This window comes from Octopus sinensis, linkage group LG8 (genome assembly GCF_006345805.1).
Source record: "Octopus sinensis linkage group LG8, ASM634580v1, whole genome shotgun sequence".
NCBI classification, from domain to species: domain Eukaryota; kingdom Metazoa; phylum Mollusca; class Cephalopoda; order Octopoda; family Octopodidae; genus Octopus; species Octopus sinensis.
The window spans coordinates 90,681,356-90,708,335 of record NC_043004.1 but is presented as its reverse complement, the minus strand read 5'-3'; the positions used below and the strand labels follow the sequence as shown (position 1 = coordinate 90,708,335).

Below are 26,980 nucleotides of genomic sequence, written 5' to 3'. Positions count from 1 at the left end.
ATTGGTTTAGTAATGTCATTTTTACCATACGCCTTTAGAGCAAATCCAAGTGCAGTTAAGTGTGCCATGGATAAGGTTAGTACTTTGTTTTGTACTGTTATTATTATTTCTTATTATTAGTAACCCTTTGAAGGTGGTGAGCTGGCAGAACTGCTAGCACACCAGATGAAATTCCCAGCAGCATTCCGCCTGTCTTTGCATTCTGAGCTCAAATGCTGCCTTTTCAAGGTCGATAAAATAAGTGTCAGTCAAGTACTGGGGTCAATGTAATTGACTACCCCCTCGAAAACTGCGGACTCTTCAAGAACTGTTGGCCCTGCTGACCCTTTGCCTTCTAAGTTCAAATCTTGCCCAAGTCAATATAATCAACTTTATCTTAGCAGGCAGAGCTGCAGCATGGTTGCAGACCAATGACTGAAACTACTAAAGGAAATAAAAGTATATATGTATGAGAGTATAAAAAAGGCATGGATGTATGTTTAGTTCAAATCTTTCTGAGGTTGAAGGCAATAAATTGGCAGTGTCTTTTAAGTGCTAGACAGACTAGGTTGAGACATGTGATCCAACTCTGAGCACTCAGAGTTCAAATTCCACTGCAGTCAATTTTGCTTTTCATCCTTTTGGGATCAATAAAAATGTATCAATATAAGAGTAGTGGATTTATAGAACTGTTAAAGCCATCAGGTAAGATAGCTTGCAGTAATTGTTTTGAGTATGTACATTTTGATGGCATTGCCTACAACACCACTAGTTCTGAGTATGTGACACTGTTCTGAGTATGAGCATTTTGATGGCATTGCCTACAATGACACTGGTGCCAAACTGTATTGGCCATAAGGCAACAGCCATTCCCTTGAACAGCATTGATAGCATAAAGAAAGCAGTCTTGCATGTACAGGCTACTGCCAGTCTTCTGCATATACATACAGGTGCAGACACATGGTCAAGCTTGACTATTGGAGCCTCATTCTTTGCCAAAGTTGTCTGTCTTCCATCATTCCAGGATTGATAAAGTAAATATGTGTGTACACAATCAACTGTACACTTAAAGATGCTGACTCAGTATATAACCACAAACTAATCACTGCATTAGGAGAACAAACAATATGTTCATTCATTTGATGTCTATTTCTCCATACTCACATGGGGTTTAAAGAAGGAGAGGCAAGTTTTTATTTGAGGCAAGCTTTTATGACCAAATGCTCTTTCTGTTGCCAACCTTTACCTGTTTTCTAGTAAGAGAATTTTTTTTTAATTCCAGAGTTCTTGAAAGCATAGAGAATCAAGAAGGAATGTCAACAACACCAGCACTTTCCACAACTGTGACAAGCATAAAATATTGTACATTCACTAGGTTACTAAATTTAGCACTCCTCCACTGCCCCTTACCAGTTGCCCTCAAATTTGGCCTGCATGTATGTGCATGTATATATATATATATATATATATAATATATATATATATATATATATATATATAAGGCACAGGCATGGCTGTGTGATAAGAAGCTTATTTCCCAGTCACATAGTTCCAGGTTCAGTCCCACTGTGTGGCACCTTGGACAAGTGTCTTCTACAATAGCCTTGGGCCAACCAAGGTCTGAATGGAAATGTGAAACTGAGTAATAGTTTTGTAAAGATTTTGCAGCTTTAATAAAAGCATATTACTCTACCTTAGGTATTTGAGTACTATTTTTTTCCACCTTGTTCTGCATTTATGTGCATGTATACATGTATGTATTTGTGTGTCTTTGTGTCTATATTTGTTCCCCACAACTGCTGGACAACCTGGTGTGTTTACATCCCCATAACTTAGTAGTTTGGCAAAAGAGGCCGATAGAATAAGTACTAGGCTTTGAAAACACTAATTTCTTTCAAGGCAGTGCCCCAGCATGGCTGCAGTCAAATTACAGAAATAAATAAAAGATACAAAGATAATATAATGAAAGTACCACTTACTATTTTGGCAGTTGTTCCCAGTCCAGCCAGCAGCACAACCAGACTTACAGATACCATTTATATCACACTTGTCATTTTTTTTACAGTGACACTCATATTTGCATCCAATTCCAAACCAATATTCAGGACAAACTGCAAAAGGAACAATAAACAAATATTCTTTTAATCTTTAGTCCACAGTTTTGTATTTATGTACAGGCGCAGGAGTGGCTGTGTGGTAAGTAGCTTGCTAATCAACCACATGGTTCCAGGTTCAGTCCCACTGCGTGGCATCTTGGGCAAGTGTCTCCTGCTATAACCTCGGGCCGACCAAAGCCTTGTGGGTGGATTTGGTAGACAGAAACTGAAAAAAGCCTGTCGTATATATATATATATATATATATATATATATATATATATGTGTGTATATGTTTGTGTGTCTGTGTTTGTCCCTCTAGCATTGCTTGACAACTAATGCTGGTGTATTTACATCTCCGTCACTTAGCGGTTCGGCAAAAGAGACCGATAGAATAAGTACTGGGCTTACAAAGAATAAGTTCCGGGGTCGATTTGCTCGACTAAAGGCGGTGCTCCAGCATGGCCGCAGTCAAATGACTGAAACAAGTAAAAGAGTAAAAGAGTATGCATACAGAATTATATAAAAGAGATGAAACAAAGAATAAAAGAAATCCCCCCACCCATGTGCATACGTATGTGTGTAAAAGCATCACTATCTTATGAAATTTGCTTCATAAACACAAAGTACTGGGTCAAGTACTGGGTTTAATGTACTCAACTAACACCTCTCCCTAAAAGTTTTGGCCTTGTGTCAAGATTTGCAACTATTATTTTTTTTTTTAACTCGGGTTCTGTTCGAACTCCTGAAGTCTTCCAACCTGCAGCCTATGATACCATGCTATTTCTTCTGTTCAACAATACTTTCCTGATGGCTGTACCAAGGAAGCAAATTTTTTGCAGCAGCTCTACTGGGCACCCTATTCTCATTTCCTTTATATTCTTCTCAATACTCTTTTGATACTGTCCTCAATGACTAAATGAGAGACACTAATATTCTAGGGTGTTGCCCTTCAAGAGAGAATAGAATACAAAAGGCTGTACAAATATCTTTGTCTTAAACTTACTATTGAAGGGCAAGAACTCTACTGCTCACTGCAGTTAAATTATTTGCCACTCTAGGAATTCCATTTTTGGTTTATTGTTGCTAATCTCAACTGTCACCAGTTTCATCGGATTCTGGATATAATCTTTAACACCTAGTAAATTGTCTGAGTGGGAGGAGGGACTAACAAACAAAGCAGATAATTGCTGTTCCTGGTAAAGCTTTGTGCAAGGACATACAGATGTTTTATTAACAAGTGAACCAAGGAAATGTAGTTGCACACAAAATATTTAAATAGAATTGTTTTTTTTTTTTTGTTTTTTTAGAACAGATGCATGGTTTTGTACTCTGAATCTAATGCCATGTTAAATCACATCACATTTCTCACATTACATATTATATGAAACAAAAGTATTTATTTTATTTTTTTAACAATTTATGTTTGAACAAATTCATTTACAAACTCCATCATAATAGCAGCATAAACCATTACAAAGAAAAAACAAAATGAAATATGTGTGAATTGTAAAGTGATGGAAAAGAAAAAAGACTAAACTGCTTACCACAAGATGTAATATTACAATCTTCATATTCAGATGATGTCACCATACACCAAGGGTTTGCAGCATAGTCAGCTGACATGTTTATATTGCGACAGTAGTTTTTTGGATATTTTCCATCAGGGAACATATCTCGCCTCACTCCATGCTGGCCCTCCCAACTTAAACAAGGTTTGCCTGTCTTGGATTTAGCAACACTACCAGCATAGGTTATGCCACGACTGTCATACATACACTTATTTTCTGAAGAAATAAGAATTCAAAGAGAGACAAATTATATAATGAACAAAAGGATTAATACAATACATGAGGAAATGTTTAAACAGAATCAAAAATAATTTTAGTGGATTACAACTCATTATATTAAAGTTGAAAGGAATAACAAAAAGAAAATAACATGAATTACAATATACATAAAGTGAGAATAAATAAACACCAAAATATCTATTTATGATGAAAATAGCATTTTTTTCCTTACTCTGCATGTTTGCTATTGCTACACTGTCCATACACAACAGTAAAACTCTGCATACATTACTACTACAACACTATCCATATATACACTTCAAAGTGATTTAGTAAAAAGGAGAAATTAAGGAAGACAAAACAACTGAAATTAAGAAAGAGACAGAAGCAAAAGAGGGGAAGAAGAGAAGAGCAGCAAGTGATTAAATTAACTTTTATCATTATTCTTATTATTTAGTCTAAGGAAGAAGGGTTATCCTTAACGATGATGAAATCCTTTTGAGAATGGTAAAGTCAATATAATTTAGTCATTTTGGTCTTGGCACATTGTGTTCACAAACAGTCCAGAAATGACATGAGAAGACAATTTGTATGTAACTAACTCACCAATTTGGGACATATAACACACCAGTATGACTGGCATTAAAATGAAATGGTTAATGGCGGAAAAATTCACCTTAACATACTTTAAACAACTTACATAAGAAATACTGAATTCATTTCCCTACCTCCATTATAAAGGGAGTCTATTAAGAAATACTGAAGCTGAAACAAATCAACTATCATTGAATTATAGCGAATTTAGTGGGTTATCACAGCAAAATCATATAGACACTTTCTATGTCCATAACCTGATACTAACAACTTTCCTTTCAACTAGTAGATCATCCAGTTCTCTACCCATTAGCTTAATTGTGATTTTCTAATTGCCTTTTTTTTTTTCAGGTCAGCCTTGATTTGGCAGATCTTTAATCAAAGGTGTTCCAGCTATAACTTATTGGTCTCCCCCAGCAGCAAATGTATCAAAAACTAAAGTACAAGTAGACGTTAGAAATCATTATGCCAAGTATATGGAAACTGTTATTTACAATGAATACTATAATCATTGTGTTCCAATTATTTCCTGACATTGACCCAGTACTCAACTGGTACTTTATTTATTGATGAATGGCAAAGTCAATCCCAGTAGTATTTGAATGAAGAACAGAGGGACATGACCAAAAACTATGTTTTCCACATTGTTCTACCAATTCTGTCATACACTAGTCTTAATAACAAATATCTAAAGAGTTTCAGTTCTGCAAAAGGTTTGGATTGATGATAGGTTTAGTGAATGCATCAGGTGGACTTGCGAAATAGCTTGGTAATGTAGAAGATCAGAAACCATTGTTGCAATAGCAAGAGAGACAGAAAGAGGACAAGCATGCTAATGGGCCAGTGGTTATAGTGTACTAATGAGTAATGGCTTGCCAATTAGCAGGATGGACAATTTGTTATAGACCAACAACAGCAGCAACAAGTGCAACGTAATCACGCACTCACAGAAGTACATGGGATGCACCAGGAACTCTCTAAAACAGCATATTTCCAATCATCTGTTCTCATTCAGAGTCGTGGAAAGGAGATATGTGACACCAGTGGCCAGCCATATCTGGCAATTATAAGATGAAGAGATTCCATACTCGATTGCATGGAAAATACTCGAGAACCCAGGCAGATCATTGCTTTGATTCACACTGGATTACCATACTCATGATAATCCAATGCTTTGTTGTGATAAAACTGTTATAGGGGTTTAAATTTCTAATTCATATTTAATACTAATTATTATACATACAACACATGTAACTGTTTCACTTCTCACTAAAACAATTCCATTTCACAAACTTTTATTTCAGCTTGTCAACCACAACCACAGAGCCTGTATGTGTATGGTTGCTTATAACAACATAAGCTCCTCCAATGAATTATATAATTGTAGTCACTCTCATCACAAATCTAAACCATGCAAGGTTCTTTTTGTTTTTTTAAACATTTTCAAGAAGATACAAAAAATATTGGAAGTACTTTTAAATATATAACCACCTGCAACCATTATTTTTCTTAACATCAATGAGGAAGATGGTAATGAATAAATTGAAATAACATTGTAATAGCTATAGGAAAGATTAAAATAAATAAGTAGTAAAATAACTTAGATTGAAAGTGATTGAAATATGACTAGGGAAACAAAAGCATTAGTGAAATAACTTTAAAGCATTGAAAGTTATAAAATAGTGAAAAAAAAATATTTGTTCTTCTGGCTATATATGAACAATATTGCCAATGAGAATAAAACAAGAGCAGGAGGAGGGTGACAAAGAATTTTAATGATGAACATAGAGAAACAAAGAGAAGGAGGTGATTGTAGTGAACTTGTGGGATTTGAGCAAAGTCTTCAAAATGGAGAATAAAAGTAGAATTGTTATTAAAATATATTGAAATTGGAATTATAAAGATTTCCCCCATCATCTTTAGATTGATCAAAAAAGTTGCTTAGACATTTTTTGTTACATATATTGATATCCTTGTTTTAGATTACTGAATTATACATATATACTTTCTTTATCTTCCACTTTCTTAAGTTTATAGTTTAGACCTGCTCAATCTAAGTGGCGAAATAATTCACACAGCAGTTCAAAGTAAAACGAAACAGCAATTGATGTGTTAGTAGAGAAGGCTGGGAAGTTACATTTTTATCAGAAAGCAATAAATAACCAGTTTAAAATAATACTAATTCATTTTGAATGCTGCATGTAATTTTGCATGCAAATAATTTTGCTGTTGTGAAAATGAGAGAGAATAAACATACTTTCTACAGGAACTGGTAGAAATGAGTTACTGTTTTTGATTATTCATTCATTTATATACATACTTCATATGAAACTAGCTGAATTAAGAGTTCCATTTCAAGTAGGGATTCTGTTCATGCAATGAAAGTCAAAGGATGTGTAAACTGTAAGCTGCAATGGTTTGTGACTGTAAACTACAATGAATTGTGACAGTAAATTGTTTAAGCTGCAATGACTTGTTACTGTCAGTTGTGTAAGCTACATTAAGCTAGATAATGAATGGATGCACAATTGTGGGTGTAATAGTTGCACATCTATTTATGTATCAATGTTCATGCAACTTGTGAAGTTAGTTTTCTCTGTGCAGAGAAATGAAAGACGTGAAGGCTGCAGAGAAAACCAGAAATGGCTTCTGGCTAACAAAACTGTTAATTCCTGTCTTACTGTGTGTTAGTTTTCTACAGGACAACTTGAATGCCTTTATAAAAGTGGTTAGCAGAGTTGAGGTTGGTGAGGTGAACGCTACAAAGAGCCAATGCTTTAGTAAGTAAAATATGCACTTCTTTTTATAATCACTTTTGATCATTGGAAAAGTCCATTATTTATTTAGGTTATTTTCTTTTATCTTGACTTTTAATGCAGTAATATTAAAGAATGCCCAATCCAGACCAACACAACTCTGTGACATGAGACAGCTACTAAAATTAATTTTGATACAAAAGCTAAGTTTTAGCACAATCCCTTTTCTAAAAGTTATGTATATGGATTATTTCACCATTGCTACATTAACAAATTTGCTGATGTAGTGCTGCTGTCAATTCTGCAGTCGACTAATACACATGGTGTTATTTGGTTAAAAAAAAAAAAAAAAAACTGCAAACCAAATCTATCGGCATGAGTTCATATTATTTAGCAGATTGAGAAAACAGTTACCTGAACCGTAAGTAATTCTCAGCTTACTTATTCTATCTTCTTCACAAGAATAATTCTAATAAATCTGTCTCAAAGCAAACAGAATTTAATTTAAAATATAAGCTATTCAATTACTGTTTTTCTAATACTGTATGTCTGTATACAATTGCTAGCAGAACTGCCATTTGCCTGATTTTACTTATACAACAGAAGAAAAAAATTCTTATTCCCTTTACAGCAGCTACTGTAACTCCCAGCTCCTTTACATAATGTAAAGATGTGGGTTCTCAACTTAGCCATACAAGTCGACCAAACAAGCCCAATATTATACAAAGAGGATCCTGCGCTAGTCATGCAGACAACTAAGCTCTGCAAATTCAAGTGAAGACAGGCTGTCTAGGAAAGCTGGAACAGTTATAAAAAACAAATACAAGATAGAGTAGATACTGAATAAGGAATGCTTTTGTATGCTCTGAGAGTAGCTACAACTAAACCATTATTCTCTGTTACATCTAGAAGAGCAGAAACTCTGGATAAAAACTATGTAAGATAAAGGAGACATACATTCTTCAACCTTTATATATAATCTTACTTTTGTTGTTCAGACTAACTCTTTACTCGTCATCTTAGACTTTTACTATTTCAATTTTTTTTACCTCTGACTTAAAAATTGTACCCCTTTGGTCTTTGCTTCACTGTTGCATGCCTCCAAAAAAGGCTTTTCAACTATAGCATGCTTTTAGTGTAGGTACACACACACACATACACATACAAAGAACGCTGTTCACATTGCACACATATTCATCTCTCCACACCATCTTACACCACCTTTGGCCACACACACAGTCTCACACATATGCTTTCACCTTATCTACTTAATTACATACACTTGTGAATACACTATCACCACTCTCATCCCCCCAATAACCAATCCTACTAAATTTATACACATACATCTACAGATGCAGACACTCTACCAACACACATACCTACACCATGCCTTTATGTCCACCACCACCAGAAACATGAACTCTCAGAAACATGCATGTACACACCCAACTCACACTTTCCTTCTTTATCCTTGCTTCAGAGAACTGCTTTCTCCTTTTGGTTTTTAACCCTTCTCCTTCCTCCAATTAATTATTTAATTTTTTTTAATCTTTTAGTTTAAAATAAATATTTTTTTTACTATTTACACAAACAGACTCTTTCTCTTTCCTTATCTTTCTCTTTTTTCTTTTTCTTCTGAAGGACTAACATTTGAAATGTCAACATGCCCCATTCACATTGCAAGTACTCTTTTCAAGTGCTATTTGTCACACTGTAGTTTTAGTGTTACTCTTCCAAGGGATTTTTATCAATTTTTACTTTACATTGAATGTGAGTGCATGTGAGTATCTATACATATACCGTGGTGTACCCAAAAGAAACCAGAATTTTGCCATATTATTTCATTCACTGAGGTTTACAGATTTACACTTTTTATCGTCTGCAAAGTATTCTCCATTTGAAGCACTGCATCAGTCCAGATGTGTTTTCCACTGTTTCCTCCATCATTTACTCTTCACCTTTTCCATCATCATCATCGTCATCGTCGTCGTCATCATCATCATCCTGCAAATTCCATAGTACCAGCTTTCATCACCAGTGATGACCTTCAAAAAGAGGTCCGGATCAACTTCCAACTCTTCTTTCAGTTCACGACACGTATTCAGTCATGACTGCTTTTGATCTTCCGTGAGCAAGTGAAGCACAAATTTTTACTGCACCTCTTTTCATTCACAATTCCCTGCTCAGAATTTCATTGACAGAAGCTTCAGGACACCAGTCATATCAACAAGTTCATCAGTTGTTCAGTGACTGTCCTTCAAAATCAGTTCATAAATTTTTGTGATGTTTTCATTTGTTCGGGAGGTCAACAGTCAGTCGCCTTGAACGAAGCTGGTCTTCAAGCAACAAGTGACCATTCCTAAAGTGTGAAAATCACATGTAAACTTGTATTTTGTTCATAGTATCATTCTTGTAAGCTGTTTGAAGCATGACAACTATTTCAGCTGCTGTTTTCCCCAGCAGAAAAGAGAATTTCATAGAAATACATTCATAGAAATACATTCGCTGCTTTCTTCCAAGGACTCTTATGCTCTTAGCTAAGTTTTTCCCTTGGGGCTGGCCAGATTGGAGCAATCTCATGTATAATCAGCCGAAATTGCGAAGATAATCTGGTACTTGACTGAGGAAAGAAAACTTCGAATGACCCGTCCTTGTTTTCTTTGTATCGTCTATCTGGATGTTTTGTTGTCCCATTTTTGTATCACCTAACTGTTCGGATGTTTTGCATTCTTGTCCCATTTTGTATCATCATCATCATCATCATCATCATCGTTTAGCGTCCGTTTTCCATGCTAGCATGGGTATATATATATATATATATATATATATATATATATAATTATATGTATCTTTTATTAGTTCCAGCCCAAGAGTTGTGACCAGATCTTGGAAAGGCTAGGATCAACTTTCAGTATTGAATGCTATAAAATCTACCAAACTGAATTCTGCCTGGCATTCATCATCATCATCTCTCCAAACAATTTAGGACCAGAACTTGAAATCTATATAGAATGGATATAAATGTATTCAAGAAAGCTTTGGATACTCTGAGATCCCAGATAAGCCAATATCATGACAAAAACATGCAACTGAAGAATGCAGTCCCAAATACCCTCATTCACCAAAAACTAACTACAGAGGGAAGGCTGTACTAACAGTAGCAGTAGTAAAAGGTGGCACCCTATGTGGTTTCTATATGTGGGTAATCATATCTTTGTGCTGCAGTTCTGGCTCTGTAAGTGCCACTCTTTGTATGCACAACTTAGTGTATGTGTGCGTGGGTGAGTGAGCAAGTAAGCGTTTGTTTATCCCAGCCACAAAAAAAAAAACAAGTTGCTTCAGAACCACCTAAACTCAACCCCTTATTATACCTGTACATCCTTTCACAGTAAGGACAAATCCATACAACAATCAATGACCATAAAGTACTCTGGCTAAAACTAATTCACTTTAACTTACTTTTTATTTTCAACTACTATCCTTATACAAAAAAAAAAAACATTCATTTAAACTTTTATCTTTATGATAATCGAGAATTTCGGTTGTTGAAACTAATACACACAAATATTTCTGAGAGACTTGATGTGTTTTCTAGTTTCATACCATCATAAGGCCCTTGGGTGCCTTAGTGGCAGCCATTTTGTTGTAGATATTTATGTTAGGTCTCTAGTTAGAGAATAACTAAATATAAGTAATTAAGTACAAAAAATAAGTACAGTCTAACAAGCTGTAAATAGCACCATGAAAGAGATATAATAAGCCTTCACATAACATATTACAGCTAATATAAAATGTTCTTAGTCAAAATTAATCAGAGTAACTTGCATTTACACATCCAACCACAAAACTAAATCAGTAAACTACTTACTTAAAAGACAATTTGTGCCATAGAAGTTATTTTTACAACCTTCTAGACAAGCACCTGTCAGGGGATCACATGACCTTTTATGGCGGCAGTTACAAATCGACAAACATCTCCAGCCAAATTTCCCCTCTGTACAATTTCGTTCTGAAATAAACAAGAATATCATTTATTAACATATATTTCTTTAACATAACATAAACACACACACATACACATAGTTGGTAAAGTTTGAATTCCAAATCTGGGAGGACATAATCTTTATATATAAAAGTCAAGTTGTGTGTCTGTCTCCTACGATTTAGATTCCTAACTACTCCTACATTTTGCGGTGCAGTTTAACCAAAACTGGGTATCTTATAGTCGTGATTCATATCGAGCCCTTCTGGACGATGAGTCAACGATTTAAAAAAAAATTTACCATCATTTTTTTTCCATTTTTAACGCATTTTTTGCTATTTTTTGGCTATAACTCTCTAAAAATGCTTATATAGTTATTCCCTTACAAACCCGAGCAACGCCGGGCGATATTGCTAGTTAAGTATATAACACAAGCCTGTTTCAGACAATTCACTCAGTTTACAATCCAGCAAACTACAAAAATATCACTCAGCTTCAGAGCCATATGGAGTTTAAGCAGATATAAGATAAATCTACTTCTGGATAGGATATTAATCTATTTTAAGTGTACAAAAATTGTACTTCAAACTTCTTAGTATATTCCTGACATTCCTTCAACATTTATGTATTTCTTCCATTTCTTTGCAGATACATAGTTATGATACCGGAGTACTTATCAACGATCTAACATTTCATAGCAAAGAACTCACTTTAGACAGAAAACCAGTATACTGAAGGTGGACAAAATCTTGGAATGTCTTCCCTAATCCTTAATAGAGAAGTCAATAGATGCAAGCAGAACTAAATGTATGTGTGTACATGTATGTGTGTGTGTATATATATATATATATATATATATATATATATTAAATATATATATACACATCATCATCATCGTCATTTAACGTCCGTTTTCCATGCTAGCATGGGTTGGACTACTCATATATACACACACACACACATATATATATATACACACACACACATATATATATATACACATATATACACACACATATATATATATACACACACACACATATATATATATACACATATATACACACACATATATATATATACACACACACACACATATATACACACATATACACACACATATACACACACATATATACATATATACACACACACACACATATATACACACACACACATATATATATATATGCACACACACACATATATATACACACACACACACACACACATATATATATATATATTTACACATATATATAACTATTATTATTATTATTATTATTATTATTATTATTTATTATTAAGATGATGAGCTTGCAGAATCGTTAGCATGCCAAGCAAAATGCTTAATGGCATTTCATCCATCTTTGCATTCTGAGTTGAAATTCCACTGAGGTCAACTTTGACTTTCATCCTTTTGGGGTCAACAAATTAAGTACCAATGAAACACCAGGGTCGATGTAATCGACTAGTCCCTACCCCCAAAATTTCAGGCCTTGTGCTTTTAATAGAAATTATTATTATTAAGACAAAAACAAAGAAATTATTATTATTATTAAAATGACAAACTGGCAGAATCATCAGTATGTCAGATAAAAAGCTTAACAGTATTTCTTCTGGTCCTTTATGCTGTGTTCGAATACCAACGGTCAACTTTTCCTTTCAGCCTAAGAGGGTAATTAAAATAAAGTACCATTCAAGTACTGGAGTGTAATCAACTATGCCCCTCCCTCTAAAATTGCTGTCTCCTTGTGCCACAATTTGAAACCATTAGAGGAGGAGAAGGAGGAGGCATCGGTCTTAATTCATTCACCCAAAATAGATATGTTGAAGCTTTGAAATGAAAGTGCTCTGCGCAACAGGGTGACAAATATTTGTGTATGTAGTTTTAAGTGTATCTATACACTGCTCTTCCATAGATTAACTTTCTAACTAAATAGCTAAATAATAGCCCCTTTAATTTGTACAACTGGCCTTCATTAATTGAAGCTAGGTATAGGGACTGAGAGTATAATCATCTGTTGTAAATATCTATTATTAGCATTGAAATCCATTTGCTTTCCTACACTCATTTGATATAAATATACCTCAAAACATTTAATGGTTTAAAGATAACCAAACAAAAACCACTTTAAGTAAAAAGAAAAAAAAGTTTATTTAGTCAGCTTGTACTTAGATTAGTGGTAGGGAATACAATTTAAATAAAGCTGGAAGATTATTAAAAAAAAATATCACAGCACTCACAACAAAAACTCAATATGAAAGAGAAAATCTAGGGCACTTGTTTCTAATATTAAATAAATTAGTGAAAAAATATCCTCAGTACAGGTGATTAAACTTTGCCCTTGCCTCAATGAAAAAAGGATTTTGACTAAGTATTCTCTCTAATGGATTAAATATTCCCATTATGTTACCTTGTGTAAATATTTCACATGGAGATGGGGGAAGTAAAATTTACAATAGATATTTGCCATCATTTGTTTTGTAGTCTCATTTATATCAAAGTGTGTAGCTATTATTCAATACAAATTTCTTTACTCCCAAACTATATACTGCCAATACTCCAGGCCTATCCCAAGACTGAATATTTTTACACCATACTTACCTTGTTAAGTTTCACTTCTTCCTCTCACAATCAACTTCTGTGGCATGTTAATTATCAAGGACAGCAGTCAGTCTGTTGTTGCATGCTTTGCTAGTCCCATTCTATGCTTGAAGTAATTTTATCCAACCTAAACATTTAGGAGACCCAACTACAATATTGTACTAGCAGTACTATGAAAATTACATGGTTATTTTAAAAGCTAAAATTGTTGGCAGTTTACAGAAAGTCATGAGATACATAATTTCTTTTCAAATTGTATTTTTTCTGAAGCCTTTACTTTTTGAAATGGCATAAAATGGACAGTCATAGTACTGACAGTGCAGTCTTAAGTGAGAGAACATCTCTGAAAACTTCTTTGTTACACATACTTGTCACCTAACTAGAGAGTTGTTATGTTTTTTCTTTTTTCTTTACCTCAAAAAGTCAATAGTCTGAACTCTATAAAATGAAATCAAAGACATATTTTTCTGTTACTGTATGACTATGTTAGTAAAGTTTAACAAACCTTCATACTGTACTACACTTTTGTTTTCAGATTAGAGAAAAGTGCATATTAGGTGAAGCTTGAGCCCGCTATCTCAATAAATGAAGCTGCCTTACTAGTGGAATTATATAGATATCAATTTTGGGTTTTTTTTTTCTTTTCATTAAGGCTTCACATAAAAAAAGTGCACAGCACCCTTTTGTGAAACCATACTTCAACTTATGTTGTCAGGGTAGATTTCTGGAGTTTTTGTCATATATTCAGTTCTGTTTTGTGTAAAGACCTTCTCCTAAAATGTTTTCCTGGGGTTATTTTATGATAGATAAAATTATAAACAGAATTGGAAAGCCTTAAAAGTGCAATTACCAGCTAATATATTTTTGAGTCAAAACTTAACTTAATTAGCATATTTCAGGGAACATAACTATGATTTCAAAGGTATTATTTAAAACAAAACACAGCTACCCCCTACCCCCTGTTAAAATTTGACACAATCTGCTACTCAATAGTTATCCTGGATATTATTAGTACTAGATAATCACTACCAAATTTTAACTCTGTGGATCAGGTGATCCATCCAGAAGGTTTTGCTCTCATTATCATTAAGGCAAAACCCAATGTACCACCTCCAGTTGCCTTCCTCATCTCAGTTCACAGCAGGTAGTTGATTGAACTGAAACACATGATCTTCCTGACAGATCTGCTATGTCAATGTTTCCATTATTACAAAAAGAGACACCATTGTTTCCTCTTCTAGGTAGTCATACCTCTACTATGTTGTCATCCCTGAGAATCACGGTTATGTTCTTGATCATCTCATTCTCTGACAGTTCGCTGACCTCTCAAAAAGGTTTTGCAGACATCTAAATATTGATGAGTGATTCACAAGTACTGGACTTTTTCCCTTACAAGTACTGGACTTCTTCAGGTTGAGTGGATTCCTTCTTTCATCCACTAACAGACATAACAGGCTTTTTGTGTTGCTTACATTTCACAAAAAGTTGATCAACAAAATCATTGGCTCTCATTTTCTTTATTTGGTTTTCTCTCAACTATTGTTTCTTCTGCTTCTGTTTGTTGCTTCCCATCATCACGTTGGCATCTTGCTATTTGAGGACAGCAATAGTTGAACACTCAACTTCAATGACACACCTATAAGTCAGGATAAAGTCATCTTTGATCCTCTTTGCCTTAAACAACCTGTTTCTGTTTGAATGTCAGGTTGACCTAGAAAGAAGTGACTTTACTTGATCAAGAACTTCTCTGCATTTAAATCAGTTCTTCTGTTAGTCTGCCACCAGTGAATGAAGAGTTGATTATGAAGCAATAGAATCAGTGCTCAAGTATTTACACTTGCACTGCAATTCTTCTCCTTTCATAGTCTGAAGACACATCTTACTCAAAAAGTGATAAAAATCACTAAGGCCACTCTCGGCTTGCTCTCTCAATGCAATTATGGATCTGTCACCTCGTACATGAAATTAGTAAGCACTTTAAATCTTGCTATAGCGAAATTATCCTTAGAGCAAATTTTACATGCTTAAGCAATATGATAATTTAGCAGCACCTGTACAAGTAGCTGTTTGATGCAAGGTTGCAGTCCTTGAACACACCTGATATATAAGTCCAGTAAATTACTTGTTTGTAGAGGTTACAAATCAAACTGTCAGTAACAATGTTGTCTTTTTGCCTCCCTTATGAGCTTTAAAAGAGCTTCCAGAATAGTATCAAAAAATTGTAGAAAACGGTATGACTGAGTTGCTAGGGTTTCATACAAAAGGTTTATCCAAAGAGTTTATGCCATTAGAACAAACTGGAAGGTAAAAACAGGATATAGAAGCACCATCTACTCCAACTGAGCTAACTGTAAAGAATGAATATGGCTAAAAGTAGGGTACAGTACTTATAAGGTCAGTCTGTAATATTTGCTGATAATAATCTTAGCACAAAAATTACAAAAGGAGTTCATAATTAGGTAAGTCCATACACTGAGTTGTATAAGGAAATGAGGCGCCACAAACATCAAACAAGTTTGAATAAGTTCATCAGTGCTGAAGTAGATGCTAACGAAGATAATTTCCAGTGCATAAGATAGGGCTCCTCTTACTTCCAATAACTCCCAGTTCCATTACCTAACACACACAACACCCGATATCATTTGTGTTGAGTATGTACTGTACTATGGTGTTATTGTATTCTTATTCATTCATTAAAATATATTCTTTATTTCGCTTCATATGTTTTTATGTATACATACTGTACTGAGTGTGTTTAAAAATTGATATTTTTATGCATAAAAGCGGTTGTATTTTCTCTCTCTCTTTCTCTCCCACCCCCAGAAAAATTCCATCAGAATGCATCTGTTTATACCATGAAAATCAATAAGAAAATACATTTTGCATAACAGAATTCTGCATTATGCAAGATTTGCAGGAACACAGAATGCCATGACATGGGGATGTGTGTGTGTGTGTGTGTGCGCGCACACATAACTATAAAACACAAGCATGTTAATATAAGCCTGTGTGTGTATTTTGTATATCTATGAACATATCAATGTATGTCTGCATGTATGTGTACAGTTACCTGTACATTTGTATGTATATAAACACACACACATACATACATACACACACACACAGCTGCCCTTGACACTATTGAATTAATAATGTGCTTATTTATTCTCTTAACCCCTAGTTTTATAACTTCTCATCTGTTTCTTTATTTATGCTGCCTGGTGCATTGTAAGACAGTGACTTTCAGTTTGCCTCAATATAAGATAATCATATCCATCATCCACTTAATTCAGTCTCCTATTCTCACATACAGATGAGGCTGAGGGCCACACTTGTGAACCTCATCTCACCTTTGTAATGCATCAGTAATTTTTGGAGCTGAAGTATTTTCTTGCCCCAAAGGGAAAAGCTAGTTTTTTGGGTGTGATCATAGCTACGTGCTTTTGTGAGAGAGAGAGAGAGAGAGAGAGAGATCATGAGTGACAGTGAAACCTAATATCTGGAACAATCATGTGGTCTCTAGTTGTGTGCTACTCATGTTTGATGGATTGTAGCAAAATGTTTTGTTGATGTATTCAGTGATTATGTTTTTTACTGTTGAAAGAGATAACACTGACCAGGCACCATTGGAGAAAACTTTCAAAGTCTCCTTTTATGAAACTAGTGTAGGTTTGGCATGCGAGATGTCAAGGAAGTGTGTGATTGAAGAAGGAAGGGTGATATTTTCTGCTGACAAATGACCATTATTGAACATGACAGCAAATAGGTTGTTAATGCATAGAGGGATGAGAGTGTAAGATAAAACTGAACCCTGGCATACACTGGAGTTGATACAGCATGGGACAGAAAGAGTGCCTTCAGCACACACTCTGATAGTGCAACCTGATAAGAAGTTACAAATGTAAAGAGCGAAAAAGAGACAGAGCCCATAAGCAGGAAGTTTCGAAAGGAGATTCACATACCAGACATAGTCAAAAGCTTTGTCAATGTTGATGGCAACAACATTATGTATAAACAGTGAATGATAGAGTTGTTTTCAATTGTTCTTCATAATAAAGTTTGAAAAAGTATTTAAAATGTCAACTGGAAACATACAATTAGTTTTTCTTTTAATGTTTAAATCAAAGGTTGTGTATAAATAGCTCTGATTACAACTTGGGTAACTACATTAAGCCATAACCATGTGTGTGTGTGTGTGTGTGTGTGTGTGTTTTAGATGTGCTTTCAAAGAGAGGAAAAAAATTATATTGTTGTCGGTATTAAAAAAATCAAAAGTTGTTCTTTGTGGAGCAAGCATAACCTATTCTGAAGTACACAAACTATTAAAGAAGAGAACACCTATTTTTCTGCCTCAATAAAGAGAGTATGTCTCTACACTACCAGAAAACTTGTTCTACTGCATGGATAAGAGAATCTGGTAGACCTGGAACTACAACATGTACAAGAGACAGAAGAGTGAAATTTTTAGCTCTTCTGGAAAAAAAGAAAACCCAACAGCAATTATCAGAATTCAGAACTGCTGACAACAGTTTCCAGAAGGACTATAACAACACGCATTAAGAAGCCTCTTGTTAACTAAAGAAAATATTTAGGGTAGATTGCTCAAGAATGATAAATAAGATTGAGACTAGTTTCAGAATGCTTTCTAGAGTGATTAATCAAAATTTGAGATTTGTACTCGTACTCCAAAATGTTGCTTTGGTAGAAATGGTGAGAGATTCCACTCTGTGCCTGTTTCAACAACAGTGATACACGGAGAAGCTACAATCATAATATGAAGTCATACATATGTGGGTATGTATGTCTGAGTGTGTCTTCTATACATAAGTGTATGTGAGTGTGTGCATTTACATGGTGGCTGCCCCCTCGTTATCGAGTATGGCCATTGCACGAAGCTTAATCAATGTTGTTATCGTGCAGTGCCTGTGCAAGAAGATTTTTTTAAGTGAGGAAAGGCTGTGCACTGAGTCAATCCCACTCACTAAGCAACAGCAGCCATAATCCAAAAAGAAGAACAAGTCAACATCATCGGTAACCACTGAGCCGCAGGTTTTATGTCGGAGATATCCCAGTTACCTGAGTTGCCTTCTCCTACAAGGATGCCCTGACAAAGGCTAGGAGTCCTTCACTCCCAATGGTTTAACTGCGCGATACATGTATGTAGATTTATGTATTTCTTTTGCAAGATTTTTGATGTGAAATCATGAGTTAAATCAAATATTGTTATATTTGGGGATGGCCATCTTTTGCCAATAAAACACATGCACTATTTATTTGATCTTCACTTTAGTATCATCATTATTATTAGTTTATTTGTCAGAGTTCTTTCATCACACATTCTGTGACCTCTTGTCCTACCTATTCCATGCCTTTCTGTCAGAAAGACAAAATAGAATAGGCAGGACAAGAGGTGATGATCATATGTGTTTGTGTGTATGTGTGAGAGAGATCATGTGCTCCACAACTGGTATACTGCGACACACTGGTGTTCCACAAGACAACGCTAGGTGTGCCACAGTGTAACCTGAATATAATTTTTCCCCTATACTTTTGGTTATATTTTTAGTTCAGGTGTGCCACCAAATTTTGAAAAGAATATAAGTGTATCGCAAGTGAAAAATGATTGCAGAGCGCTAATGTAGACCAATCTGAAGATGCTGAACCCAATGAAGGAAATATCAAGAGACTGCAACAAGTGGTGAAACGTGGTGCTAGAAAAAGTTCCATCCAATACCATAACATAAAATAATAACAATAGTTTAATAAATCAATGGCAAAAGTTTTAATGAAATAATAGAAACATATGAAAAAAATAGACCAGTTAATAAGACTCAAACTTGTCTGTTGCACACACAGCGATCATATTACTGATTACACTAGAGTGCCTGTTATCTCATTATCAAATTAGTCAAAAAATATTATATTTGTTGCTCAGATTATTCATTCTTCATTCAGCTTCTACTTTTATGATGAAAATTAATTCTAAGAATATGAATAATTTTAAATCAATGCTAAAGATTTTGACATAATTAATTTAACCCTTTTGTAACTATATTTCTGTTGAGATGCTCTGTTTCTTTCAATTAATTTTAAATATAACAAAGGATTTAGTAAAGTAACTTAGTTATCATTAAGCTAGTGTTAGGAACATAAATTGTGACTAAGGTTTGGTGGAAGATTTTAATTAAGAACTTTTGAAAATAAGACATTTGTACTACAGAGCCAGAAGAAGTTTCAGGCAGGTTGGTATCAAAAGAGTTAAAACATTATAAGCCCTAGAAATGGATAATATGTAGTGGACATGCTGGTTGAAAGGTATCAATATACTGACAATAAACAGTACTCTTGGCAACAGAGGTGAAAATGAGAATGACAAAGATTGAGCCTCAGACAAAACAGCTCAGTACTAAGATGAATAGTGATACAATGTACAGCACATCCATCTAACGGGATATAATCAATTAAATCAACCCTATTACTTGATTGACACTGTATTTTATTGATTCTGGAAAAAGGAACACAAAGTTAATCAACAGGATTTGAACTGAGAATATAAGGGACTTAGCAAAAAAACCACAAGGCATTTTTGTACACCACTGATTCTGCCTTTTACTACCCTCTAATGTAGGCTCAAGACCATGGATTTTAGACATCCTAGTCAATTACATTAACCCTAGTACAAGTGCATATTCCATTAATTCCAGAACAGCGAAAGAGTATAACTAAATACCTCTAGGGTTTTAATCCATCATTCTGGTGCTACTAGAATCAACAACCTTCTGCCACCAACAACTCACTACCAATAATAATAAAATAACAATATTCTGTTGTTGATGAGGTACACGCGTCAAAAGATATGCCATAACAACAAGTTAATTTGTCATCTCACAGAATAAGTAACTTGATCCTTTGAAGATGGTGCCAACAGATGGTGTGTATGTTCACTGATGTAACAAATATTCATCTAATGTGCCTACAGAATCTCTCTGCTTTAAAGTGTATGGTTAATCCAAAAAGTGCAACTAAATTGTTTGCAAAACCGCAAACAGGTTGCAAACTGAGTTTATAAAAATGCTACGTGCTTTCAATTATTTATAAGTAACAACATTAACCCAATTTAATAAACTGGTTTACTAAACTTCATCTTCAGGTTTTTAGTTTATAAACAACATTTCAGTTGGTTAGTCAGTTGATCACGATGGTTAACACTTCCCACATGCAATGATTTCTTCATAGTCAAACATTTCTAAAGTATGTTGTTTTTTTTTTTACCATAAAACATGAAAATCTGAAGATAAAGGGAGTCTTGAAGGGGAGAAAATGTATTATCATCGGGAATATGGCAAGGTGAATACAAAGACGCAGTTTTCAGTACTCTTTACTCTTTTACTTGTTTCAGTCATTTGACTGCAGCCATGCTGGAGCACCGCCTTTAATCGAGCAACTCAACCCCAGGACTTATTCTTTTGTAAGCCCAGTACTTATTCTATCGGCCTCTTTTGCCGAATCGCTAAGTAACAGGGACATAAACACACCAGCATCGGTTGTCAAGCAATGCTAGGGGGACAAACACAGACACACAAACACACACACGCATAAAAATATAAACATATATACGACGGGCTTCTTTCAGTTTCCGTCTACCAAATCCACTCACAAGGCTTTGGTCGGCCCGAGGCTACAGTAGAAGACACTTGCCGAAGGTGCCACGCAGTGGGACTGAACCCGGAACCATGTGGTTGGTAAACAAGCTACTTACCACACAGCCATGCAACTCAACATTATTAATCATAACATAGTAAATTAGGGATATCTTCTTTGGTTACATTAAATTTAGAACCTGTATGATGAAAAAGAACAATGAAGCTCAATTTACAAAATAAGGTTTCTGAGTTCAAACTAAAACTAGGAATATGTTGATATGTAAGAATAAGCACCGAAAGAAATCGGGTTCCTAGAATACACTAACCGAAATAGAATGTTGAACATGGAAACACAAGAGACTAAGTATTACCATACTACTGCAGCAATAACTCTAAAATATAAGCAAATAATGATGACTCAGTGGTGTATAGAATTAAATAAAAGATTACAGAATATTGTTAGGCAGAATGGAAAGCAACAGCAAAAAGCCGGGAGTAGCAATTTGTGAAGAAACAGTATTGAATATACATTATAAATCTCAATGAAGGACTTTTTGACTGTGTGATGAGGTTTTAACTGATTAGTTTCATTATTATTTAAAAATTCATCAGGCTTCACTTATCTATCCTTTGCAAGATGTCAAGCATACAAAACTGATCGTCAGGCAATGATTAATAGACAATACAGCATAGGTTATTAGTCATAATTTCACAGCAAAAATACATACATACAGACATGATTTCACAGATCTATGTATTCATAACCCATCAGCCATCATTTTTTTTATGCTCAGCAACTTGGGAAAGAACCTTATTAATCCTTAAGTAACAATGAAATCAGTCTGATCCCAAACTTATTGCATTAATAATAGAAGATTATATCTTTATATTTTTTATCTATTTACCTATAATCATATATTTTAAATTTACCTAATTTCACACTTCACAGTGTGTTGGGGAAGGGGTTGCTGAAATGTCGGAATAGACGTGTATCTTTGTGTTCCTGTGTATTTACAAATGTGTAATTTAGTGTGTATGGTGTGGTGTGTATATAAGTGTAAGCTCTTGTATTTGCATGCATGCATGCATGCACACACAGACACACACACACAAATATGGTTGTGTGGTTAAGAAGTTTGCTTCCTAACCACATAGTTTCAGGTTCAGTCCCACAGTAGGGCACCTTGGGCAAGCATCTACTAGACCCTTGGGCTGACCAAACCCTAATGCATAGATTTAGAAGACAAAAACTGAAAGAAGCCAATCGTGTATCTGTCCTTGTCTTAACATGATGTGACAGTTATAAGCATGAGTTACTATTATACAAGTAGTATCATTTGTTCCTTATTTCCTGTGAAACCTTGTCCAGTCAAGGGAAATATCACCTTGCTTGTAAACAGGTGAGGGTTGATGACAGTAAGGGTATCTGGTAGTAGAAAATTTGCCTCAATGAAGGCCCATGCAAGCATGGGAAAGTGGATATTAAAATGATGAAGATGAATATAATATAATATATATATATAAAATTTGGCCCGAGCTTTTCAACGATTACCAAGAACAGCAAAATGAGCAATGTTTTTAACCCTAGGTATATAGTAAGACCTGCTGAATAGAATTATGTGAAGTAAACTCTCAAAATTCAAAATCAATTGATCCAGGGATATCTATTTCCTCCTTCTATGGCTTTCTGCCTAGACAGTAAGTTAATTTCTTTGCCTGTAGTCCGATTTCTATTATGCTTGTTACATTTCCAGTGATTGGTGGGTTTTTTTTTTTTAGAAGATTTTTAGATTCTGACTTTCGCAGCAATGCTGGTACCTCATCAGCAGGTCTCACTATATACCTAGGGTTAAAAACTTTGCTCATTTCACTGTTCTTGGTAACCGTTGAAAAGCTAGGCCCAAATTCAAAAATGGTGTCAGTATATAAAATTACTAAATGAATAAACATTTATATAGATATTATTATTAATTATTGTGCTTGTTACATTTCCAGTGATTGGTGGTTTTTTTAGAGGATTTTTCAACTGATTTTCACAGCAATGCTGGCATCTCATGTGCCCTATTATAATTATAAAATTTTGGATTTGCTATTTATCGGCTTTTGCTTGCTGGCCACTTTCATCTTACTAATGATAATAATTAATGATAATCTCTATATAAATATTTTCAACTATTTATTCATTTCGTAATATATACATATATTAGAACTTGCTAAGCAGCATCAAATGAAAATTTATTTCTGTAAAATCATATATTTCTGTAAAATCATATTTGACACATGTATATTGGACAAATTCTCCTTACAGACAATATGAATGTAAACACACTGCTAGGCCATGTATGGTAACACTAGACCTTAGGTCACATTCGTTTCTATAACATTAGATTTCATCAACTTCTGTCATTCATGGCCACTAAAAAAACAGGTCACTCTTGTATTAGATTAGCAAATAGTACATCATCATCATCATTTAGCGTCCGCTTTCCATGCTAGCATGGGTTGGACGGTTCAACTGGGGTCTGTGAAGCTGGAAGGCTTCGTCAGGCCCAGTCAGATCTGGCAGTGTTTCTACGGCTGGATGCCCTTTTGTTGATATGCAAAAAGCTTTGTGAAACTGAAAATTATTAAATAGAGGCATACTAAGCAGCACTGAATGAAATACTTAATACAGACATATAGTTATGTACAATCATATTGTCTTATGGTAACCTGTTCTTGTCACTGGAACCCCTAACTTAATTATCCGCCCTTGATGATTATCTACCCTAGTTATAGGGACCAGATACATACTGTTTCTATCAAGTGTTAGTTTTCAAAAGGTTGCAAGCTGGCAGAAACGTTAGCATGCCAGGCGAAATGCTTAGTGGTATTTCATCTGTCTTTACGTTCTAAATTCAAATTCCACCGAGGTTGACTTTTGACTTTCATCCTTTCGGGGTCAATAAATTAAGTACCAGTTGCATACTGGGATCGATCTAATCAACTGGCCTCCTCCCCCAAAATTTCAGGCCTTGTGCCTAGAGTTGAAAAGTGTCAGTCTTGAAAAGAACTGTATGTATTCATTTCAACAACTGCTGTTTCCGTTCTCATTCTCATACCTCTACTTAATAGTACAGTACATACAGTACATGTGGTTGAGTTTTTCGCCACATATCTCTGCACACAAACTTTGGTAATACCTAAAATTCTTTCCTTCTTTTATTATTGATATTATTAATAAATTATAATAATGTATATTTATTTCTTTACTACCCACAAGGGGCTAAACACAGAGGGGACAAACAAGGACAGACAAAGGGATTAAGTCGATTATATCGACCCCAGTGCGTAACTGGTACTTAATTTATCAACCCCGAGAGGATGAAAGGCAAAGTCGACATCGGCGGAATTTGAACTCGGAACGTAACGACAGACGAAATACAGCTACGCATTTCACCCGGCGTGCAAACGATTCTGCCAGCTCGCCGCCTATAATGTATATTGACCTCTTTATCCATTTATTTTGGCCTACACTATGAATAGTGTTCTTAGGAGTAACTGTCCTTATGCAACCCACGAGATCTAGTTTATGCTTCAATCAGGACTGCAAAACCAAAGGGACACCTGTAACCTAACAGGGGGCAGCAACAGCAGTATAAATGATAGCATTGATGATAACAATGATATCAGTAGTGGCTCTAAAGTTAGCAGCAAAGTCGGCAAGCCTAAAGATAGTGCTTATAGCACTATCTTAATGTGGATGATGATTGAGTGCCCATCATTTTACTTATTGTAGGTGAAGATGGTGATGGCAGTGGCTCACTAGTTGGTGGTAATGATGGTTACATTGGTAGAAGTGGGACCAGTGGAGCTGGCAATAACAATGGTGGTGACAGTACCCAGTGAAAGAGGTTAGGTTTTTTTATACTGATGGTGTTATTCATCACCAGATCAGTTTTGATTGAGAAAAACTGTGATCAAAGGCTTTTCACTATGACCAACTTGTCTTTTTATATATAAGGCCCAATATATTGGTTGATGTGTAATTTCCCTCAAGACGATAGGATATAATTTAAGAGAATTTCATTGCTGTTCTCACAGATAGAGTGACACTGTAGAGCAGGATGTCAGCAATCTTCTTATATCACTGACCCCTGCAAGGAATCAGATAACTTATTAACCCCAATTATGTAAATTTCTAAAATAAAATTAAAATGCATAATTAATAACAATTTTACTTAAAAACAGTAATTATTTTGTGGTTTTTTTTGTGTCATTACTCTTTTAAATACGAAATACTTAAAGAACAAATATTCAGTCATATCATATTGATATGCTCAGAATAATTAATGTGAGACATGCGTTTAGTGAATATTAGTTAGTGCATCAATATTTGGCTGGAAATTATTTTAAATATAGCTTGAAATTTCCACACACTTCCAGATTTAGTTTTAGTGTTCAAAATCATTTCAGATGTTTATCAACCCCTGGATAGCCACATAAAGCCTAGGGGTTGATATTGACCACTTTGCTAGCCCTTGACATAGAGGCTCCCATACCTTTAGTGTGTGTGATGGTATCAGCAAAAGTGACAATGCATGTCCCGGTGACATCAGTGAATGTAGAAATGCCTCTGGTGCTGTGATGGTAGAGGTATAAGAAAAGCAGCAAAGCTTATGGTAGTAGTGGTGATGGTATCCATGAAGGTAGCAATGCTTCTTGTGATGATGGTATCAGCAAAGGTAGCTCAGCCTTTGGTAGTAGTGTGGTTGTGATGGAAGTGGTATCAGTAACAGTAGTAGTGTGGTGATGGTGGTGGTATCAATGATGGGGGGAAATTCCTATAATATTAGTACGGTGGTGGGATCAGTGAAGATAGCTATGCTTCTGATGACACTGGAGGCAACATTAAGAACTATTAATCTCTCTACTCATGAGAACTGAAAATGAAACTCATCAAATTTAACATCTCACATTTCACATATGTGAATGACTAATTTATTTTAAATTATTTATTTCAGAAGCACAGGCATGCAGCCATATATATGCGTGCCTCTTTCTGTGTCTCTCCCTTTTTCACACAAAACACATAACTCAAAACATAAGTATATATATATATATATATATATATATATATATATATATATATATATATATATATACTCATGTTTTGACTTATATTTTTCCTTGTTTTCATCACCAAACCTATTTGCATGTGTGTGTGAGAAAGAGAGAGGGGGGAGGGAGGGAGGTGCATTCAAAAAGTATCTAACTTCATTTTTATCTGCCAAAATTAATGTCACATGGGCAAAATCCTTTGGGTGGAAGGTGACGCCACCCTTCCAGTACATGCAAGAAAATTTTTGCATGAGCAGGCCTTGCCAGTTACTGGCTGTTGCACCTAGAATACAGACGTGTAGTCCATGCTAATCAGATTTTTATTTTCATAAAATGCATCAAACAGAGAAAATGCATCAAGTTTTGCTAAAAGGTTGGTGATATTCAAGCTGAAACTATCCAGAAGATTCAGAAGACATTTGGCAATGATG

General features: G+C 34.9%; 1 protein-coding gene across 3 annotated transcripts in view; it reads right to left on the bottom strand.

The window, feature by feature from the left end:
• The window catches only part of LOC115214904 (receptor-type tyrosine-protein phosphatase T), a 186,700-nt gene that overhangs the window by 72,638 nt on the left and 87,082 nt on the right, over positions 1 to 26,980 (bottom strand). For 2 of the 3 annotated variants that reach the window (XM_029783961.2, XM_029783962.2), the window contains exons 4-6: positions 11,085 to 11,225; positions 3,621 to 3,860; positions 1,959 to 2,090 (exon numbers count right to left, since the gene is read on the bottom strand). In XM_029783961.2, coding sequence (XP_029639821.1) covers positions 1,959 to 2,090; positions 3,621 to 3,860; positions 11,085 to 11,225 — 513 coding nt within the window. Of the gene's footprint in view, positions 1 to 1,954; positions 2,091 to 3,620; positions 3,861 to 11,084; positions 11,226 to 26,980 lie in introns of those variants that run through there. The other variant, XM_036505585.1, reaches the window with a different exon arrangement.